Raw genomic sequence first — 21580 nt, forward strand, 5'->3', positions numbered from 1 at the left:
GTAATAACAGTAAAATAATATTTTGAGGTACTTTTTATTTGTGTCAAATATTGTCCCAAGTTACTTGTTCTTTATACTCTTGCATAACAAACCAGAAAATACTCAGTGCTGTAATACAACCATTTTATTGGGATCATGGATCCAGGGGTCAGCCTTTAGAATGAGCATAATGGGTTGCATTGTCTTTGTCTCTATTTGATGCCTCATTTGGAAAGACTTCTAGCTTAGAGAAGGGGCTGCTTGACAGCTTGCACTGGAATCTGAAGGCATCTTCACTGATGTAATTGGGGTTGATGCTTGTTATTGACTGACACTTCAGCTGGGCTGTTGGCTGGTGCACATATGCATGGAGTCCCCAAGTGGTCTCTTCACATGGGCCAGTTTGGACTTTCTTAGAATATGTTGGTTAGCTTTCAAGAGCAAGAGTCTTAAATTTTTTTTTTTTTTTTTTTATTTGACAGAGAGAGAGAGATCACAAGTAGGCAGACAGGCAGGCAGAGAGAGAGGAGGAAGCAGGCTCCCTGCTGAGCCCCATGTGGGACTCGATCTCAGGACCCTGAGATCATGACCTGAGCCGAAGGCAGAGGCTTAACCCACTGAGCCACCCACGTGCTCCCCAAGAGCTAGAGTCTTAAGAAAGTAAAACTGAAGTGTGTGATGTTTTATGATCAAGCTATAGAAGTCATACAGCATCACTTCTCCTGTAACCTCTGGATGAAAAGGTAGTCACAAAGGTACTTGCAAGTATAGGAAGAGGAAAAATAGACAGCACTTGTTCAAGTGAAGCATGAGAGCGAGATTCTTGTCTCACAGAGTCGAAGAATGAAATCTCATGGACAAAGGAGAGTGAGTAAAGTGATAGAGTTTAATTAAGCAAGGATACAGAAAAAGTTTTCAGGAATGAGAGAGGGATCCCTACAGGGTTGCCAAAGTGGGTCTTCACCAACAGTCTTTTATTTAGGACTGACCAGGGAGCTTGTGGCCTTATCATTCTTGTGATGTCTTGGTTTGAGTAAGGACTGCTGATAACATCTTTAATGTCTTCTTCTATGGGGTCTGGTCATTTTTTGTGACAGTCACAATGTGACTGCCATAAAAAAATCTCTTGACACCCAGGGTAGGGTGTCCTGGTTTGTTTCCTTATTTCTGGTTTCCTTACACCTCAGCATTTCTAGGATTTCTCTGAGTCTTATCCCGTAGCCCCCTACCTAATTTCTCCCTACTAGCCCCACCAGTCTGTTATTCAATGAGACCCTTCAGATGTATATTGATGGGTTGTATACTTGGGGATGATTGCAACATGTATCGTGGGTGTGGGGGTGGTAAGAGATAAAGGAAGTTTCTAAAGGAATTTTTATATGTTAAAGTAGACTTACAGGATCCTGGGGTTGGATTAGGATTGGCTTTTGCCCTAGCAAAGTGTCAACATCCAGGCAGCTCTTTCCCTAGAGGGAGGTCACTCTGCCCGCCTTAAAGACTTGTCAATGGGCTGCAAGTTGTAAGGAAATTTAGTAATTTTTCTTCTGCCTTTGTTTTCCAGAAGGGGTACAGCAGGGTTCTACAATGGCATGTGAGATGCAACGATATTGTTGTGGTCATGGTTGGAAAGTAGAATCTTAGCTGAGCCCTTTACACTTAGTATTTTATATTGAGAAAGGTTCTACCTCTGCACATTATCACCATTTTTACCTAACCTCAGTCTCTATTCTAAAGGATATTTTCCTTAAAACCAGGTCTAAAAAGACAGAGCATTGAAAAGTCACTTGAAGTAATTTTTCTTACAAAGAAAAAAAAATAAAATGACAATCCATCTTTGAAATCATGACTGCAAAATATAGGCAATACAAAGCTTGATATATTTCCCTGTTTTGCATCACCAAAGATTTCCCTTGAATTTTTTTAGATTTTTATGTGTCAGCAGAGTCCAAAAATAAGACAATTATGAATCTTACATTGAACCACCCACATAGTCTTCTGAAGGGTTTGTAGACTTCCCCTATATTTCCCCTGTATGCATACTGCATGTATGGTCACATTCTATACTAAAAATATATCTTAAATCCTTACTCACAAAGGCAAGGAGAAAATAATTTTTGTTGAGAAGCTTTTACTTCTTATGTATTATGCACGTGTTACTTCATTTACTGCTACTACCTCTAGCGAGTGGGTGATATTATCGACTTCATGAGAAAGGAACTGAAACTCAGGTGAAATGATTCACTTTTCGCGGGCAAGACTAACAGCTCAGAATTTGAATGAGAATACAGATCTATCTGATTCAAAAGTGGTAGGTTAAGAATATGACTAATTGTCCTTTAGATGCTTTAGTCTATAAATTAATAATTTAAAAACAGGTTGTTTCAGTTCAGATTTATGAATAGCGTATCCCCTTTGGCTTTTTACTCTGTCTCCTGTTCTTTCTACATGCCTTTACTAAGCTCAGCTTACCATGTTTGTATTTATTTATTCTTATTTATTTTTTTTTGTAAGATTTTATTTTCAAGTAATCTTTATACCTAATGTGGGGCTCAGACTTACAACCCTGAGTTCAAGAGTCACAAGCTCTACTACCTGAGCCAGCCAGGTGCCCTACATTTGTATTTATTTTTTTCTTATCTTCCTACTCTTATTTCTCCCTTCCCCCATCATTGCCTAACTAAACCATCTGCTAATAACTAAGATTTATATATCATTGAGAAAACAGAAGTTAGGAGCCAGAAATCTTCCATTTTCTAAGCATCAAATCTACAAAATTACTTGCATCTGTTCTCATTGTTAAGATTAATTTTGGCCCTCACATATTTTCTGGAGCTTATCTCTCTTGCTAACAAGGGGTTTTAAAGGCCTTTTAAGGACTTCGAAATACTGATCACTTCCTCTCTCCTAAACTTGAAACATTCTCACTATAAACCTTTCTCTCCAATTTTAAAATTTGTTCCAGTGATTCCTATAAACAAACAAACAAAAAAAAGCAAGCAAAATTCCTTGATTCCATATTCTTCTTGGGTAGCTACTTTTAGCTTTCCACTCCTCCTCACAATCACACTTCTCTGAGAGTTGATGGTATTCACAGCCCTCCCAAATTCAGTTCTACTCTGTAACCCGTTCCAATCTGACTTGCCTAGCCTCAGGGAAGTTGTTTTGCTAAAGTCCCCAGTGACCATGATGTTGCCATGGGATGTTTCAATCCTCATCTCATTTAACTGCCCAGAAACTTTTGGTAAATGCCCTCTAACCCTTTCCTTGAACCCTAACCCTCACACCCTTTCCTTTTCTTCTTCTTTTGTTGTCTTTCTGACATCATATTCTATTTTGGGAGGTCTTTCTCTACTTCTAATCTCTAAATATGGGAACACTTGGAAGCTTGGTTCTCTTTCTCACACCATTCTCTTTCCCCACATGTACTTAATATTTCCCATTTTCCCCTTCAGATTCCCCCTTCATCCTCTTCCATTTTGTTCAGTGCCTCCTGAAGCTGTTTCCTATAGATGACATCAGTGGTTGTCCTTGCCCTCTGGCTTATGATTGCGTTTGGTTACTATGAAGCGCTGGAAGAGATTGGAGAGTTGGAAGAGTAAAAAGTTAAGAAGTCATCCCCCCATACCCCCACACCACTTCTTTCCCAGCTAAGTCCTTTGAGAATGGGTAAATCCTGTTACCTAAGACCATGGCTCCTTTCAGATGACCCTGTGTATATATAGCTACTCTGAGGTTTTTTTTTTTTAGCTGCAACAGCCCTAGTGCCTTCAGGCTTAGGATCAGTAAGTTCCCAACTTTTGCTAGTCCAGTATACTGGACCAGCTTTTAATAACTCCCTAATCCCTGTCCATTCTTTCTCAATAATCCTTTTATTAAACTCCTACCTACCCATTTTAAATGTACATCTGTTCCCTACTTGGAATCCTGACACATGGGATCCTTCACAAGGAAACAAACACTAAAATGGAATTAGAGATACAAAGGTTACCAGGATTACCAGGAAATTATTCCTGTGAAAGATAAAGGGAGAAAAAGCAGGGTTGGGCAGAGATAACCATCAATCTGATGCAGATTCGATACCTGAGAAAAGAAAGGAGGTGTGGGGGATGCTGAGTTCATTGTGAATAGCTTCATATCACAGTGCCGCCAGTCCAGTGGGTTGTTCTGAAGCAATATGGGTCATTACGGGAGTCCTCCATTGGTCAAAACTGGCATGATCCTAGTACATCCATCATCTTTAGTCTTTGACCTCTGCCTGTGAAGAGTGTGACCGTTGTTCAAAAGCTGACTGTATTCTGAAAGCTATTAGAGTAGAGGCTGTCAGGTATTACATACAGTCTTTGCAGCAGAATGCACGTTCTTTCTAAAATCAGAGCTTAGAGTTTAATTCTGCTTTTCTTTCTGAAATTCTGATTGATATTTTGGCTCCCATCCTTTTTCCTATGATTTCTCCAGGGGTTACTTAATAATTTAGGGTTTATGACCCTTCAGACCCAGTAAATATTTTCACTCATCATAGTGCCTTAAATTTGTCTGCATATAGTTTTCAGTATGCCTTTATGGCTGCTACATCAGGCAAACGTGTGCATGCCCATATCTTCAAAAATACTATCTATTCCAAAACAACTCTCAACATCTGACCTCTCTCTCTCTTATTAGCCCTAGGCTTACCTCACTATCTACTAGTCCTGTCAATTTAGACAGCCCCTCTTAAACTGAACACGTCCCCAAACAAAATAGGGATTTGCCTCTTTTCTTCACACCTAATACTCTTCCAGTAAATAGTTAATTCTTTAAACTATGCCTTTTCTGTTTGCTGTGCTCAAGCCAAAACTATAGGAGTCCTGTGATCCCTTCATCCTACACACATTATATCCCCTTCGTTATAAAATCCTGCTTCTAAAATATGTCTTGAGTTTGGCCTTTTCCTTAATCTTTACTGCCATTTCCATAATGGGAGCCACCGCCAACTCTGTCTAGTCCTGAAACAGCCTTCTCATCGGCCTTTTCACTTCCGTTCTTGTCACCTTCCCATCCATTGATTAGAATGGACTTCTTAAAATGTAAGTGGATCATGTTTATCTCCTGCTCAGAATGTGCAGTGGCTTCATCATCCAGTTATGATCAATCTTCATTAGGACCTCTAGGAATGTGCATGGTGTAGTTCTTATCCATTTTTCCAATCCAACGGTGTGCCCGTTTCCCTCTTGTCACCAGGCTCCAATCACATCTACTGTCTTAGACCCAATTTTTTAAAAAAAATTCTCACTTATAGGTTTCTGCTCATATTTTTCTTCTCACTCAAGTTCTAACTGTTACTCAACTTTTATCATTCAGTTTAAATAAAACTTTGTCTATGAGTTGCTCTTTGAATCTCTAAATTAGGACACTGTTGTACTCTCTCGCAGAATTCCATTGCCTTTTTTTTTAAGTAATTTATTATAGTTCAGAATGATTTATGCGTGTACTTAGTTTAATGTAGATCATTCCCCCAAACAAGATCCAAGAACTGAGATAGTATATCTGTTTTTCTTTTTAGTATATCCTTAGCACCTGCTTAGTGCCTCACATGTTGTTTTTTCATGAATAAATGAACAAATAATTACAAATTACATGATAGCATTAATATTCCATTTAGTTTCATCCTGCTTTTCTTTCTGAAATTCTGATTGATATTTTGGCTCCCATCCTTTTTCCTATGATTTCTTCAGGGGTTACTTAATAACCCATAAACCCCCAGGGTTTATGACACTGCAGACTCAGTAAATATTTTCACTCATCATAATGCCTTAAATTTGTATACATACAGTTTTTAGTATGCCTTAATGTGTATTAACTTTATTCAATTATTAGAGTCATGATGTGTTGACTTTTAATAACTAATTAGAAATCTCTGCTTAACGTGAATCCAGTCCATCAGATTCATTCATCTAGATACTGCCTGTAACTTCTTCATAGGAGATTTATTTCCTTCCCCAATTGTGAAGAATGTGTTTTAGTCCAGGCATAGTAAGCCAAAGAGCTTTCTCCAATTCCTCCAACATAGTTATTTCCTGCCAACAACTAAGAAAAATGACACACCCATTGACTAGATGAGAATGTCAGCATTAGATTGCTTTCCAACAGCCAGCAAAGTGGATCCTTCCTGGCTTTCATCTTATGCATCTGAAGAAACCCCTTGCTTGGGAACAGGAAATCTTTGAATGTACCATAGGGAATCTCAATTGTCATTTTATTTCCACACGTTTGTAAAGAACAAGTGACTATAAGGAAGTGTTGCTATCATTTCCATCTGTTGCTGAGGCATGAAGACTAGCGTGCCTGTTGATTTAATATTATACATGCAACTTTTCTCTTTATGCAGAGTTGTGGTATGTTCAGCTAGTTTAAAATATTTGGTTAGGAAAACTCCATTTATTTGTTATTACTTGACTACATGTCACATCACCTCATGAGAGTTGGCACTACCAGGATTGTAAAACCAAGGGTTTCCACTAGAAGGATTATAAGGAAGGCTTATTTGAAGTGTATTAGTGTTGGAATAAACCAAATCCAAGAACCAAAGAGAATTTACTTTGAGTCCTTTAGGGCTGCCGTTACCCTTTAAATGCCTCTAATAAAAATGCAAATTGTGTTAGATTAATTTAGAGAAGCTGTTCTTGAGATGAAAAGCTATGGCTTGTGTTGATAAGATCATAGTAAATAAAAGAATGCTATGTAATGTTTTTGTCAGATACAGAAAAATAATTTTAAGATAGTCCTGATGCTTATTGGTTAACATATCAATGAAAGTTTCACTTGGAAATGTTGCTCATTTATATGGATGCCTGGGTGGTTCATTCTGTTAAGCCTCTGCCTTTGGCTCAAGTCATGATCCCAGGGTCCTGGGATCAAGCCCCATGTCAGGCTTCTTGTTCAGCAAGGAAACTGCTTCTTCCTCTGCCTGCTATTCTCCCTGCTTGTGTGCGCACTCTCTCTCTGGCAAATAAATAAATAAAATCATTTAAAAAATATATGGAATTAGATATATATATAACAGAAAGAAAATACTAAAAAATTATGTAAAATAAAGATTTTTTAAAAAGATTCATTGGAGAGAGAGAAAAAGAGAAAAGGAGCAGGGGCAGGGGCAGAGGGAGAGAGAGAGAATCTCAGGCAGACTCCATGCTGAGTGCAGAGATCGACAAAGGGCTTAATCTCACAACCCTGATATCATGACCTGAGCTGAAACCAAGAGGCAGATGCCCCTTAAATGTTTTTTTTGTTGTTTTAACAGTGAAAGTTTTGTACCTCTAACTATAACTTCTTTCACTTATGTCTGTTGAGTTGAACAAAAATCGGTGGCCCCTAGGAAGAATGAAACTTGTAATAACTGTTGTTCCTAACCGCTTTCTGCACCATTTTCTCTTTTTCAAGTTGAGGGCCTCTTCTACTTCTACTACCCCCGTTTTCCTTTCTTTTCTTTTCTTTTCTTTTCTTTTCTTTTCTTTTCTTTTCTTTTCTTTTCTTTTCTTTTCTTTTCTTTTCCTTTCCTTTTTCCTTTTCTTTCCAGTCCTATCCTTTCCTGTCCTTTTTTCTTAAGATGTCATTTATCTGAGAGAGACAGAAAGAGAAAGTGGGGTAGAGGAATAGAGATAGAGCAGCAGACTCCCTAATGAACCAGGATCCTGATGAGGGGCTCGATCTCAGGACCCCAGGATTATGACCTGAGCTGAAGGCAGGTGCTTAAGTGACTGAGGCACCCAGGTACCCCTACTCGGGTTTTTCTTTACCAAAACAAACAAACATATAAGTGAATTCATACTATAATTATTCCTTTACCAGCTACTCTAGGAAAATAGCAATGAACAAACATACAATAATCCTTGCCCTCATGGGACTTAGTCTTAGAGCACAGGAGAGGATATGGTGACATAGAATCTAATACACATGTTGGGGAGAAAGAGTGTCCTATCGCCTCCAAGGTCCTTTTAGCTAGACTAAGAACCTAATTGACGTGAGACAGATGAACAGGAGAAAATAAAATTTAATAGGGTATGTGCAGGAAAATGACACAGATAGGGAAATTTCAGAGACTGGCAAAATGGGGTGTATATATCATAAAGAACTAAGAAGGGCATAGGGCTTTGGGATTTAAGTGGAAAGGGATGCAATTCAGAGGGTGATGAGAAGAAAAGCAGAAGTTTGGTAATTGGATGTTTGCCTGGCCATAAAGATGGGTCACTCAGACACAATTTATCTTGCTAGCAACCCTTAATCTTAGTCCAGATTCTTCTTTGGAGTTATCTGAGGGGCAAAAATTTCTCTTGATCCCTTAGAGTCTCTATTGACTTCATCACAGAATAATTTTTATGCCGAAGTGGTCCATCTTGAGATGGCCTGCCCTAGGCCTCTACACATACATCTGGGTGAAAATCAAGGGAAAATGCAGCAAGTATTTTTACTTGCTTTGTCCTTTTTGTGGAATCCTATCAGGGCTCAAAGCCATTCACGCTACCCCTAATTTGTAGCATGAGGAAACGAGTATTAAATAATATAAGTATGTTAAATATTTGATAAGATATATTCAAACAAATAAAAGCCTGATGGAGGGATGGTGTGTATGACTGTGCAATTTTAAATTGAATGACCAGGGGCACCTTGGGTGGCTCAGTGGGTTAAGCCTCTGCCTCCGACTCAGGTATGATCCCAGGGTCTGGGATCGAGTCCCGCATCAAGCTCTCTGCTTGGCAGGGAGCCTGCTTCCTCCTCTCTCTCTCCCTGCCTGCCTCTCTGCCTACTTGTGATCTCTGTCTGTCAAATAAATAAATAAAGTCTTTAAAAAGAAAAGGAAATTGAATGACCAGGTGCCACTTTACTGTGAGGATAGAATTCATGTAGAATCTGAAAGATGTCAGTTAACCAGTCCTTTTTAAATTTGAATTTTGAATTTGAGTTACTTAAATCAGGAATTTTAATAAATTTCAGAGCAAGTAGCAAGGTAGAAAGCTGTAGTTTATTATTATTATTATTATTATTCTCATACATTAATTAACTTTTTATTGCTAATTTATAAGACAGGACTCTGGCATCACCTTAGTTCATGACTGTCCATGGACTCAAGAAATAGGGCACATTAAGGAAAGGAGGGAGCTCAGGGGGCCAGTTAAGAAGGTACTGCAATAGTACAGGTTAGGGAAGGAAACAAAATGAAGACATTGGCATTTTTCCATACTGATATTTTCCCCCAAATGATCAGGTTTCTGGTCTTTGTTGTTGTTTATCCATTGTTTATGACTGCCTTCAGAATAATTCCCCAAACTTTATTTAGCATTGAAATCCCTTCAAAAAATGGCCTCTTACTGGTTCCAATAAAACTTTATTCACAAACATAGGTGGTGGGTCAAATTTTTCTACAGTTGGATATTGCCTACCTGGTCTACTTTATGGGATCCTACTATTCTTAGCACATGCCTTCCATTCTAAAAGTTATCTCAGAAGTATAAAAAACTGTTGCATTTGTAGCCAAAATGTTAATATTCCAGGTAGGAAGTTACAGGAAGAGGAAAAAAAAAAAAGGTTAAAATAGCACTTGCCAAATAGAACCTTTCTGTATACCTTACCCCAAACTATTTACATCTCACTGATCACTCCATTATTCAAATAACCTGAGTAAAGTAGTTCTTTTTTTTTTTTTTTTTAAGATTTTTTAAATTTGACAGAGTGAGAGAGAGAGAGATGCACAAGCAGTGGGGGCAGGAGATAGAGAAGCAGTCTCCCCACTGAGCAGGGAGCCGATGTGGGGTTTTATTCCAAGACCCTGGGATCATGACCTGAGCCGAAGGCAGATGCTTAACCGACTGAGCTACCCAGGTGTTCAGGAATGTAGTTCTTTAGATGGATATATTTTCATTCAATAAGATTAGAGGTCTGTTACCAAGGAAGCAAGGGAGATTGGATGGAGTTTGGGTTTCTAGCAGTATCTGTCATGTTTGACCATATTCTAATCATCTAGGGTTAGTTTCTTTATTTTTTTGAAATCAGAGACTATGGTTCCTCGCGAAGTAATTTTGTGAAGATTGAATAGTCAAACACACAATACTATGAGGAGAGTACAATGCATACTCTAAGCTATCAGTAAAGCTGATATGTTGTTATAATTCGTATTATTTTCATTTGGGGGTATCTTTGATCTTTGTCGTATTTCTAGTGCCCGGAATGCTTTCTGGCACACAGTGGGAATAAATAAACATATTGTGAATGAATAAGTGAACTTCCATTATGATCAGTTAAGGTTTGGGGGTTGTAGGCAATAGAAATTGATTCTGACCCACTTAACTCTTAATTGGAAGAATGTTATTTGCTTCTGGAAGTGACAAGATAGCCAGATAGTTGGGCTCAGACATCAGCAGGCATCCAATTACTGCTGTAATCATTTAGGTACAACTATTTTCATCCCGTCCTTGAATAACTCCATCCAACATTTAAAGCCCCATGAGACACTCTCATGTGCCGAATGTTACTGAATCATCTGTCTCTCTTTGGATAGGAAAGAATAGGACACCTTCTTTTATAGTCTCATCAAAACTGCATGTAATGGGGGGAAGCAAAGAATTAGGATGAAATCAATAAGAAGGATGAAATCAGCTGGAAGACACTGGGTGGAAAACAGAAACGTCCATCACATGTTTCCTTTCCTTTTGGTTTGCGTTATTTCCACAAAGTCATGGTTGTGATTTAAGAGCATTCCCTGGGAGGAAAAAGAGACCTAGCAATTTGGCCTCTGTTAACACATCACTATCTTCATTTTTTCCAATTAAATAGCAAACTGTCATCTTATAAAACTGAGTGCAGGGACTCTGAACAGATGAGATCGACAAAAATCTTTTTTATAGACAGAGATGACAAGATGTGACAGTGAGGTCCTGGGGTTCATACTGAAGACCAAAAAACAGATGCTGAAGAGAGGTTATGCACTAATGCCAAATATAGGTAGTTGGCTTGAGGTAATGACATCTGCATAAATAAGCTTTCCACTCATAAAATTTCATAAACTTAAGTCATTGTTGCTAAATATTTCATTTTCTATAATGATCACAATGCCAGTCTGGTTTTGAGCAATTGATTACTGTCTCTAATAAAAAGTTGAGACCAGATGGTTTTTCATTTTGTTTGCCTTTATAGATGTAGCAGTGAACGTAGGTCCATGACAACCCAGGGATTTATTTTTAAGCATGATTCATAGTAGTTTTTCTACTATCATTATGCAAGCCTGTCAGACTTTTAGAGTTGCTTTAGTTTAGTTAATTTTATTGGGATTTTTACAAATTATAAAATTAAAATTACTCTATTCATTTTGTTGCTAGAAAAAAAAAAATCCTCAATTTATATGACTCCCAGAATTGATTTGCCTGATTTCAAATATATGTGCTTCTACTGAAAGCCATTCCAAACTGTTGTTAGAAATTTGGTACACTAGGGGGGTGCCTGGGTGGCTCAGTGGGTTAAGCCTCTGCCTTCTGCTCAGGTCATGATCTCAGGGTCCTGGGATCGAGCCCCGCATCGGGCTCTCTGCTCAGCGGGGAGCCTGCTTCCCTCTCTCTCTCTCTCTGCCTCTCTGCCTGCTTGTGATCTCTCTGTCAAATAAATAAAATCTTTAAAAAAAAAAAAAAAAGAAATTTGGTACACTAGGGCGCCTGGGTGGCTCAGTGGGTTAAAGCCTCTGCCTTTGACTTGAGTCATGGTCTTGGGGTCCTGGGATCGAGTCCCGTGTCAGGTTCTCTGCTCGGCGGAGGGCCTGCTTCCTCCTCTCTCTCTCTTTCTGCCTGCCTCTCTGCCTACTTGTGATGTCTGTCTGTCAAATGAACAAATAAAATCTTAAAAAAAAAAAAAAAAGAAATCTGGTACACTAGCTGATTGTATGTACAGGGAGCTATAGAGCTTACTTAGCTTCCTTTAATAATTTGGTCTAGATTTTTACATAGTAATTGTTTAGATATTACAGGACCGGCAAGTTCAGATTGATGAAAATGACACCCTTGTTTGCTCTTGGGATGTGAAATTTATAAAATTGAATGGCATAGAAAAATCTACTTTTATGAAATAGACTTCATAAAATTTTCTTTTTGTATCGAAATCATTTATTCCTGTAATCTGGCATTAGGAAATATATATAAAAATGCCATTAAAGAGTACATGAACAATTAGAAATTGAGTATTACACAAAATAAAATAACTTTGGAATATATTATTTAGAAACTAAAAATTCTTTTTACTTATTTACTTAAATTCAATTAATTAATATATAGTGTAGTATTAGTTTCCGGGGTAGAAGTCAGTGATTCATCAGTCCTGTATAATACCCAGTGCTCATTACATCATGTGCCCTCCTTAATGACCATCACCCAGTGAGCCCACCTCTGCAACCCCAGCTCTTCTCCCCTCCAGCATCCCTCGGTTTCTTTCCTATGATTAGGAGTTTCTTACAGTTTGTTGTCCTCTCTGATTTTGTCTTCTTTAATTTTGCACTCCCTTCCCCTATGATCTTCTGTTTTGTTTCTAAAATTTCACATATGTGTGAGATCCTATGATATTTGTCTTCCTCTGGCTGACTTATTTCACTTAGCGTCCTATCCTCCTCTAGTTCCATCCACATCGTTGCAAAGGGCAAGATTTCATTTCTTTGATGGCTGAGTATATTCCATGTATCTATACCACATCTTCTTTATCCATTCATCTGTTGATGGACATCTGGGCACTTTCCATAGTTTGGCAGTTGTAGACATTGCTGCTATAAATATCGGGGTGCAGGTGCCCCTTCAGATCACTACATTTGTATCTTTGGGGCCAATACAGACTAGTGCAATTGCTGGGTCATATGGTAGCTCTATTTTCAATGTTTTGAGGAACCTCCATACTATTATCCAGAGTGGCTACACCAGCTAGCATTCCCACCAACAATATAAGAGGGTTCCCCTTTCTCTACATCCCTACCAACATCTGTCCTTTCCTAACTTATTCATTTTAGCCATTCTGACTGGTGTGAGGTGGTATCCCACTGGTTTTGATCTGTATTTACCTGATGCCAAGAGATGTTGAGCATTTTTTTATATGTCTGTTGGCTGTTAGTATGTCTTCTTTGGAGAAATGTCTTTCATGTCTTCTGCTCATTTTTTTTTTTTTAAGATTTTATTTATTTGACAGAGATGGACACAGAAAGAGAGGGAACACAAAGAGGGGTAGTGAGAGAGGGAGAAACAGGCCTCCTGCCAAGCAGGGAGCCCAATGTGAGGCTCGATCCCAGGATTCTAAGATCATGACCTGAGCCAAAGGCAGATGCTTAACAACTGAGCCACCCAGGCACCCTTGCTCATTTTTTGATTGGATTATTTGTTTTTTGGTTGTTGAGTTTGATAAGGTCTTTACAGATTTTGAATATTAGCCCTTTATCTGACAAGACATTTGCAAATATCTTCTCCCATTTCATCAGTTGTATTGGTTTTGTCTTGGTTTTGTCAAATGTTTCCTTTGGGTGCAGAAGCTTTTTATCTTGATGGATGTCCCAATAGTTCATTTTTGCCCTTGCTTCCCTTGCCTTTGCAGATGTGTCTAGCAAGAAATTGCTGCAGTCGAGGTCAAAGAGGTTGCTGCCTGGGCTCTCCTCTAGGATTTTGATGGATTCTTGTCTTGCATTTAGGTGTTTCATCCATTTGGGGTCTGTTTTTGTGTGTGGTGTAAGGAAATGGTCTAGTTTCATTCTTCTGCCTGTAGCTGTCCAATTTTCCCAATACCATTTGTTGAAGAGACTGTCTTTTTTCCGTTGTATATCCTTTCCTACTTTGTTGAAGATTAGTGACCATAGAGTTGAGGGTCCCTTTCTGGACTCTGTATTCTGTTCCACCGATCTATGTGTGTTTTCGTGCCAGTACCATACGTTTTAAGGGTCTCATCTGTTCCACACAAATTTTAGGATTATTTGTTCCAGCTCCGGAGAAACCGTTGATAGTACTATGAAAGGGGTTGGATTGAATGTATAGATTCTTCTAGGTAACACAGACATTTTAACAATATTTGTTCTGAAATGGAAGGAGAACTTCCAAGCTCTTTCCATGAATCCAGCATTGCCTTGATCCCCAGATCAGACAGAGACTCCACTAAAAAGGAGAATTACAGACCAATATGAACATGGATGCAAAAATTCTCACCAAGAGACTAACCAGTAGGATCCAACAGGACATTAAAAGGATTATTCACCACAACCAACTGGGATTTATTCCTGGGTTGCAAGTGTGGTTCAACATCTGCAAATTAATCAATATGATAGTACATTAATAAAACAAAAGACAAGAACCATATGATCCTCTCAATAGATGTGGAAAAAGCATTTGACAAAGTACAGCATCCTTTCTTGGTGAAAACTCTTCACATTATAGGGATAGAGGGAACATACCTCAATATCATAAAAGTCATATATGAAAAGCCTCCATAATTCTCAATGGGGAAAATATGAGAGCTTTTCCCCTAAGGTCAGGAACACAACAGGGATGTCCACTATCAAGCACCGTTGTTCGACATAGTTCTAAAGTCCTAGCCTCAGCAATCAGACAACAAAAAAGAAATAAAAGGAATCTGAAGTGGCAGAGAAGAAATTAAACTCCCACTCTTCGCAAATGACATGACCCTTTATGTGGAAAACCCAAAATACTCCACACCAAACTTGCTAGAACTCATACAGTAATTCAGCAAAGTGGCAGGGTATAAATTCAATGCACCGAAATCAGTTGCATTTCCATACACTAATAATGTGAGAGAAGAAAGAAAAATTAAGGCATCAATCCCATTTACAATTGCAGCAAAACCCATAAGATACCTAGGAATAAACCTAACCAAAGAGGCAAAGGATCTGTACTCAGAAAATTATAGAACATTCATGAAAGAACTTGAGGAAGACACAAAGAAATGGAAAAAGTTCCATGCTCATGGAATGGAAGAACAAATATTGTTGGAAATTAAAAGTTCTTAACATTGTATAACTTGTCAACTTTTTCTTTGTGCAATAATGCTGACCTTTTATTTTTGTGTTTCTTTTTCTGCAGATCTTTAATATATCATTGAGACTGCCAACTCACACCCACAGTGGCTACATGTTGACAGATTGCATATTTTGAAAGCTCGAGATATTTTATAATGAAACATGCCATGTGGAAACTTTGAAGCCTAGAATCCTGCCAAACACCTGAGTAAAGAATTCTCACCTGTAATGTAAGAGACTTCTCAGTACCACCATGACAAACCAGGAGAAGTGGGCACACCTTAGCCCCTCAGAATTTTCCCAACTTCAGAAATATGCTGAATGTAAGTATTTATATTGATAATATGTCTTGATTTAGCATTTGTTTTAAGCAAGATTTATAAGAACAGATTACAGAACCTGTTCAGCATTGGGAGAGATGTAGATACGTGTTTTGTTTTTGTAGGTCGGTCTACTTGAGACTACCTTTTGGCATGAGAAAAAGGAAAAGTTGAATTTTTTTTTTTAAGGAAAAGTATTTAAATATAAAATCTAGAAAAAAAAGGAACTAGGATATTAGGTGCAAAACTAAAACTGGAAACATTCCATGTGTAACAGAAGTAAAGCAAAAGATGAGACAATTTGGTGAAAGGAAATTGGTGATACTGCAATTGAGAAGGACAAACAGAAGTAAGGGGAAAAGTGAGGGTTTGTTATTGTTATTCTTGTTTTGTATGTTTTCTGTTTACTAGCATAACATAGAAAAAGGGCTGGGAGCTGGGGGTCATGGATACATTGTGGAGTTGGAATTAGAGCTTGTTAGTGAGAAAGTATCAGGACCTTATGCCAACTTTTTCAGATGTGTATATTTATACAAAAGGTAGACCATGGCAATTCAGTTTATAGTAGGCTATTTTTAAATACTAAGTTTCTTTACACATAAACAGTAAAATTTCATCTACAAAGAATTTTATTTTTAACATGGATTTTCAGGAATGTATTTGTTTCATGAAATGAGTTTCAACTATAAATATGAATAACACCTGGGTCAAGGTGTTCAAGAGAGAAGAGGAAGTTCCTAAAAAATCAGTGGTACCAAAAAGTTGGGAGGATGGCGAGCAGAGAAAAAAGTAACATGTAAGGAATGTAATAAGATGGAAGAGACTAGGGGAATCGCATGGTGCCTGGAAGAAGAGAATTCAGGAAACCTTAGAAAGAGGAGAACAACTGTAGCATACAAGAATGTAAGAGGAAACACTGAGGCAGCTGGGTTGGGGAGGTGTGGTACCCGGGGGAAGGGAGTGGATGGAGTAAGGCTATGAAGGAGAGGCAGAGAGAAGAAGAGCTTGAAATAATAAGTGAAAGATTTGTTGATAATAATGAATAATAACGCATTATGGGGCACAGATAAGTCAGGAACATTAGTAAACACTTAATGCATATTATCTGAAAAGGCCAACTTCACTGGTTTTCTAGAGGCTTCCTCACTTGTGGGCTGATGTGTGCTGGGTGAGGTTGTGAGGGTATTGCTGGGTATTCACAATAAAGATGCAAAGCTGTAAGAACATGTGCATGTTCTTAGTCAATAACAAAAATTATAACAGCTATCACTGGCGGGGAGCAGAAATTTCTGCTATCAAAGTATGCTTCTCATATTCAAAAATGTTTTGAGAGGCTGAGAGCACACTTCATCCTCTTGTCCCGCTTAGTCCACAATGGCTGAATTCTTGTCTGCATTTTTATACGTGATAATTTTGAAATTGACTAAAAAAAGGATTTACATATGTTTTCCAATTTCTTTTTGCTCTCTGCTATTGTTTTATATCCAATAATTAAGTAAATATTTCTGAGCATTTTCTTTAGGGAGAATATTCTCCTTGGCACTGAAGGAACCACAGTTATAAACATGTGTTCAAGGATGTTTAATGAAGGCTAGAAACTAATGGATAAATGACTCTGTATCTAGGCAGAATATTTTTAAAAATTTTTTTTAAAAGATTTTTATTTATTTATTTGACAGAGAGAGATTACAAGTAGGCAGAGAGGCAGGCAGAGAGGGGGTGAGCAGGCTCCCGCTGAGCAGAAAGCTGGATGCGGGGCTCAGTCCCAGGATCTGGAGATCATGACCTGAGCCGAAGGCAAAGGCTTAACCCATTGAGCCACCCAGGTGCCCTTAGGCAGAATATTTTAAGTGCCACAAGGTTTGGGGTTCTGCAGGGCATTAATATGCAGTTGGAGTTGGGAAAGGGAAATAAATCTTCATGGAAGAAGTAGGATTTGAAATGAATCTTAAAATTTAAATAGGTTTAAGGAAAATGGAGAAGAAACTAATATAGATAAAAAGGAAAATTTAGCATATATTTGACAGAGAGGAGTCATATTTAGCTATACTGCAAATTAAAGGTATAAGTACAGTTAGGTTGTAAAAATGAGATGGAATTAAAATATACAATGCTGGGGCTCCTGGGTGGCTCAGTGGGTTAAAGCCTCTGCCTTCATGATCTCAGGGTCCTGGGATCAAGCCCCGCATCGGGCTCTCTGCTCAGCAGGGAGCCTGCTTCCTCCTCTCTCTCTGCTTGCCTCTCTGCCTACTTGTAATCTCTGTCTGTCAAATAAATAAATAAAATCTTTAAAAATATATATATACAATGCTAAACTTGAGTAAAGCAGTGAGGAGTAATTGTAGGGTTTTAAGTGCAGAACAACATGAGCAAGGAGTTTAGCTTGGCAAATACAAGGATGGAATAAGGTAATGGAAAGAGACTAACATCATGCCAGTGGGCTACCGGAATAGACTAAATAATGTGGATGATGAAAGATGACCAGAAAAGTGTAGATTCAGATATTATAGCATTAAAACTAAAAGAGAGCTTGGGAAATAATAAAATAGCGAAAGAAATAAAAAATTTAGTTCCAAAGATTTGACTTGACGAATGGGACAGTTTGGTGACATAATCTCCCAAGTAAAGAAAACATGGAGTTTGGCTTAGCTTATGTTAAATTTAGCTGGATAATTAAAATGTATGTTACTGTTTCTGGAAGCATTAAAATAAAAATGGTAAATTATTGCCATAATAGCTAAATTATCATTTCTGATGAACTTTGCTCAGATATTAAGATTCTATTTGAATTGATAAACAGAATTTACACTGAAGTATTAAATATGTTATATACTGCTACTTTCATTTTATTGCCAATGGGATATGGCATTCATTTAATTATATCATAAAAATGCTTGACTTAGTAATCAATTTGTGGAAATACCTAAAACAAGTGGTAATAAAAATTATCATAAATGTGAAAGTTGTAACAGACTGAGACAAAGATTAATGAGAATTCAATAAATTGGTAGTAAGAAGTGACACATTATGTATAAGAACAGTTTTTAATTGATTTTATGAGGACACAAATTAACTGAATAACTGTGAGTTAAAAAAATCAGTGCAGATTCCATGATCATTAGACTTGCCATTCTTTTTCAAATAAGCAAGGCATTATGAAAAGTGCTAGACTTAATCCCCCAAGAAGTTTCCTGTGTAATTAGGAAGCAAAGAATATCATGATTAGAATGTATCCTTGTATAATAAATTGCCATTGTCAAAATATAGCTGGAAACAAACCTTATTCTGAAGATTAGGAAAATAGTCTATTTTCCATTGCAATTTAGTGCAGGTGATCAATCTGTCATCAACATTTAAGCATCAGATTTTTCATGTTGCAGAGCAGTATTGACAAAGTGACATTCATTCATTGTCTAGTAGAAGATGGTATTTTGGATTCACTTTCTTGACTTTGTTTTGTAGCTTTCAATAAGAAACTGTTTACATGCATTAAATTAAATTAAAAAACAAGTTACTGTTTTAAGCTTAAATCTGCAGCACACTAAGATTGTATGTGCTGTATACCAAATAAGTGTTTCATATACTTTTGGGAGATGGAGCGGGGCTGTAAAACTGTTGGTTGAGATGAAGGAATTCATGGAACCCCTACCCCAGCAAAAGCAAATCACTCAAAATGGGACCTAGATAACACCGTAAAGATCAATTCCTTGAATTATCTGATTGGGGGTTCTCTCCAGTACTGCCCCAATATACCGGATGTCTTATTCTGTTTGGGCTGCTCTAACAAAGTACCACAGAGGGGATGACTTCTAAGAATAATAGATATTTCTCACAGTTCTGTAGGCTGAAGTCAAGGATCAGGGTTTCAGCATGTTCAGGTTCTATAAGGGACCTTTTCTCAGTTGCAAACTTGCAAACTGCCACTTCTCCTTGTATCCTTATAGGGTGGAGACAGTCAGTGGGACAGTGAATTCCCAGGGACTATTGTTAAGGACACTAATCCAGGGGCACCTGGGTGGCTCAGTGGGTTAAGCCTCTGCCTTCGGCTCAGGTCATTTTCTCAGGGTCCTGGGATCAAGCCCCGCATCGGGCTCTCTGCTCACCAGGGAGCCTGCTTCCTTTCCTCTCTCTCTGCCTGCCTCTCTGCCTACCTGTGATCTCTCTCTGTCAAATAAATAAATAAAATCTTAAAAAAAAAAAAATAAGACACTAATCCAGCTGGGGCCCACTCTCATGGCTTCAGCTCCTTCTGATTACCTCCTAAAGACCTCTCCTGTTGGAGGCTGGTATAGCAACATATGCCTTCGGTGGGGACACGGTCAAGTCCCTTACACCCTGGAACTGAAAATACTCTCAACTTCAAGGCTTTCCTTGTGATCACTTGGGGGAAAGCAGAGCAAGATGGGCACAACATCCCTAGTTAGGCAGCTAGGACGTCAGACAGCTTGTATTCAAATCCTGGACCTCCATATTTTAGATCTCTCATGTGGGAAAAGTCACTTAACATCTCTGTGTCCCGTTTTTCACACTTACAAAATGTGGAAAACCATAAATGTGTCAAGGGTTGTGAGTATTAAATCGAACGAGTTAATGATATATGTCAAATCATGATAGCACCGTCGGGCAAGTTGTAAGTGATGCAGCTGTTTACATTTATTGTTTTAATAGGAAGGGTGTGAATGTATTCTGTTGGCTGTTTGAATGGATTGTTGATGATCAATAGAAAAGTGCCACATTTTGGAGCACAGTCACTGTCCTCTCCCACCCCCCACTGTGCTGTAAGACTGGATTCTTCCCACAAGGTAGACAATTCTGGTGCTGTTGGCAGCCTCATTTCTGTGTTGTCCCCACAAATGCTGAAGGCAGTTAATGCAAAGCCTGCTGTGGCTGCCTACAGCATGCTGTGACCATGCTCCTGTTTAGGATTTTAGGCTGAGTCACTCCATGGGAAACATTTCCATTGATGTGTGGGAGAGAGGAGTATAATTTTCTTTCCCACTCTTTATATAAAGTCATCCAAACTGTTGTTACAAGATAGAGAGCTCTCACTCCTGCCGTGGAGAGAATTGAGCTTATCACATTATTAGTTTGCCAGAGCTTCCCGCTGTGGTCTCATGGTGTCACAAAGGGTTAAGATACTCCAAGTCTTTTCATGGATGACAATATTTTCTGTGTAAAATCTACACGGTATTTTCAAGTGATTCATTATCTGCCCACATATTGTCACTTAGGATTAGCTCTTTATTTGCTATATATAAAGTGTGTTATATAGCATGCAAATTATTTTTGAAAGCTACTGTGTTATTATGGTGGGAACACTTCCAAATTTTCATAAATTTTTTACTGTTTATAGCAGCTGGCATTGTGGAGAGTTGCAAAATTATGATGAACTTGTTCTTTTCAATAAGGACCAATATGCCTAACATTTGGACATCGTGTACGATTTCTTCTATGGAGAGAAGCACGTGCACTTAGTGGAAAGAGCACAGACTTTGCAGGCAGACTAATACTTGATAGTGTTGAGCCCCAGCCCTGTTTGGTACTTTTAGTGGTGTGGGCCTTTAGAATGTTACATAAACTGCTTGTACCTCAGTTTTGTCACCTGGAAAAGTAGAATCCACGTCAAAGTATTGTTGCAGGATTTAATGAGACGGTAAATGTCATCATAATAAATAATTGTTTTTTAATGGCCTCATCTTAAACAATGTTCAAGTATTAACTCATTGAATACAATACACGTCAGAGGGGGACAAGTGATCTCTTCCAGGCAGATTACCGAGCCCATAGCAATGGCACAATAAATGATGAAAATCAAAACAGTAATAATTCATTTATGTTTTTTATGAAGATCAGTGTGTTAATAAATTGGTTAGTGATCATGTTTCCAAAATACGAAAAGCTGGAATCTGGGATTTAGGGCCCTCCTAGCTCCACCAGCCACAGTCATCTCTCAAAGGTTTTTAGATACGAGGCAAAGCAGAGAGGCAAAGCTGCTAACTATGGCTTTGGCCTCAAATTGTCTTCTTGGTCTCTTATCGTGGTAGATTGGAAAGGATCATGTGTGAACCTCAGTGAAGCTCCACCTACAATAGAGGCAGATTTCAGTATTCCTCCTGCATTCAGTCTGCCAGAGCCTGGAACCTCCCTCACTTTTCCTTTATGAAAAGCATGGGAGGAGAAGGAGAGAGGAGCAGAAAATCGTGAAGCAATTGTAATAGAAATATGGTGAAGTCCTTTTCCATTTTAAGTAGCCTTACTCTCTTGAGAAACT

At 38.3% G+C, this 21580-nt stretch overlaps 1 protein-coding gene across 1 annotated transcript in view; it reads left to right on the forward strand.

Moving 5' to 3' along the window:
• Positions 1-21580, forward strand: part of LOC309844991 (diacylglycerol kinase beta) — a gene marked incomplete at its 3' end in the record, with an annotated part of 308686 nt that overhangs the window by 56377 nt on the left and 230729 nt on the right. The window contains exon 2 of the mRNA XM_082692421.1: positions 15054-15312. Within this exon, the coding sequence (XP_082548547.1) occupies positions 15243-15312 (70 nt within the window). The 5' untranslated portion in view covers positions 15054-15242. The remainder of the gene's footprint in view (positions 1-15053; positions 15313-21580) is intronic.

Source organism: Mustela nivalis (assembly GCF_964662115.1).
Source record: "Mustela nivalis genome assembly, chromosome: 12".
In the NCBI taxonomy this organism is placed as follows: Eukaryota; Metazoa; Chordata; class Mammalia; order Carnivora; family Mustelidae; genus Mustela; species Mustela nivalis.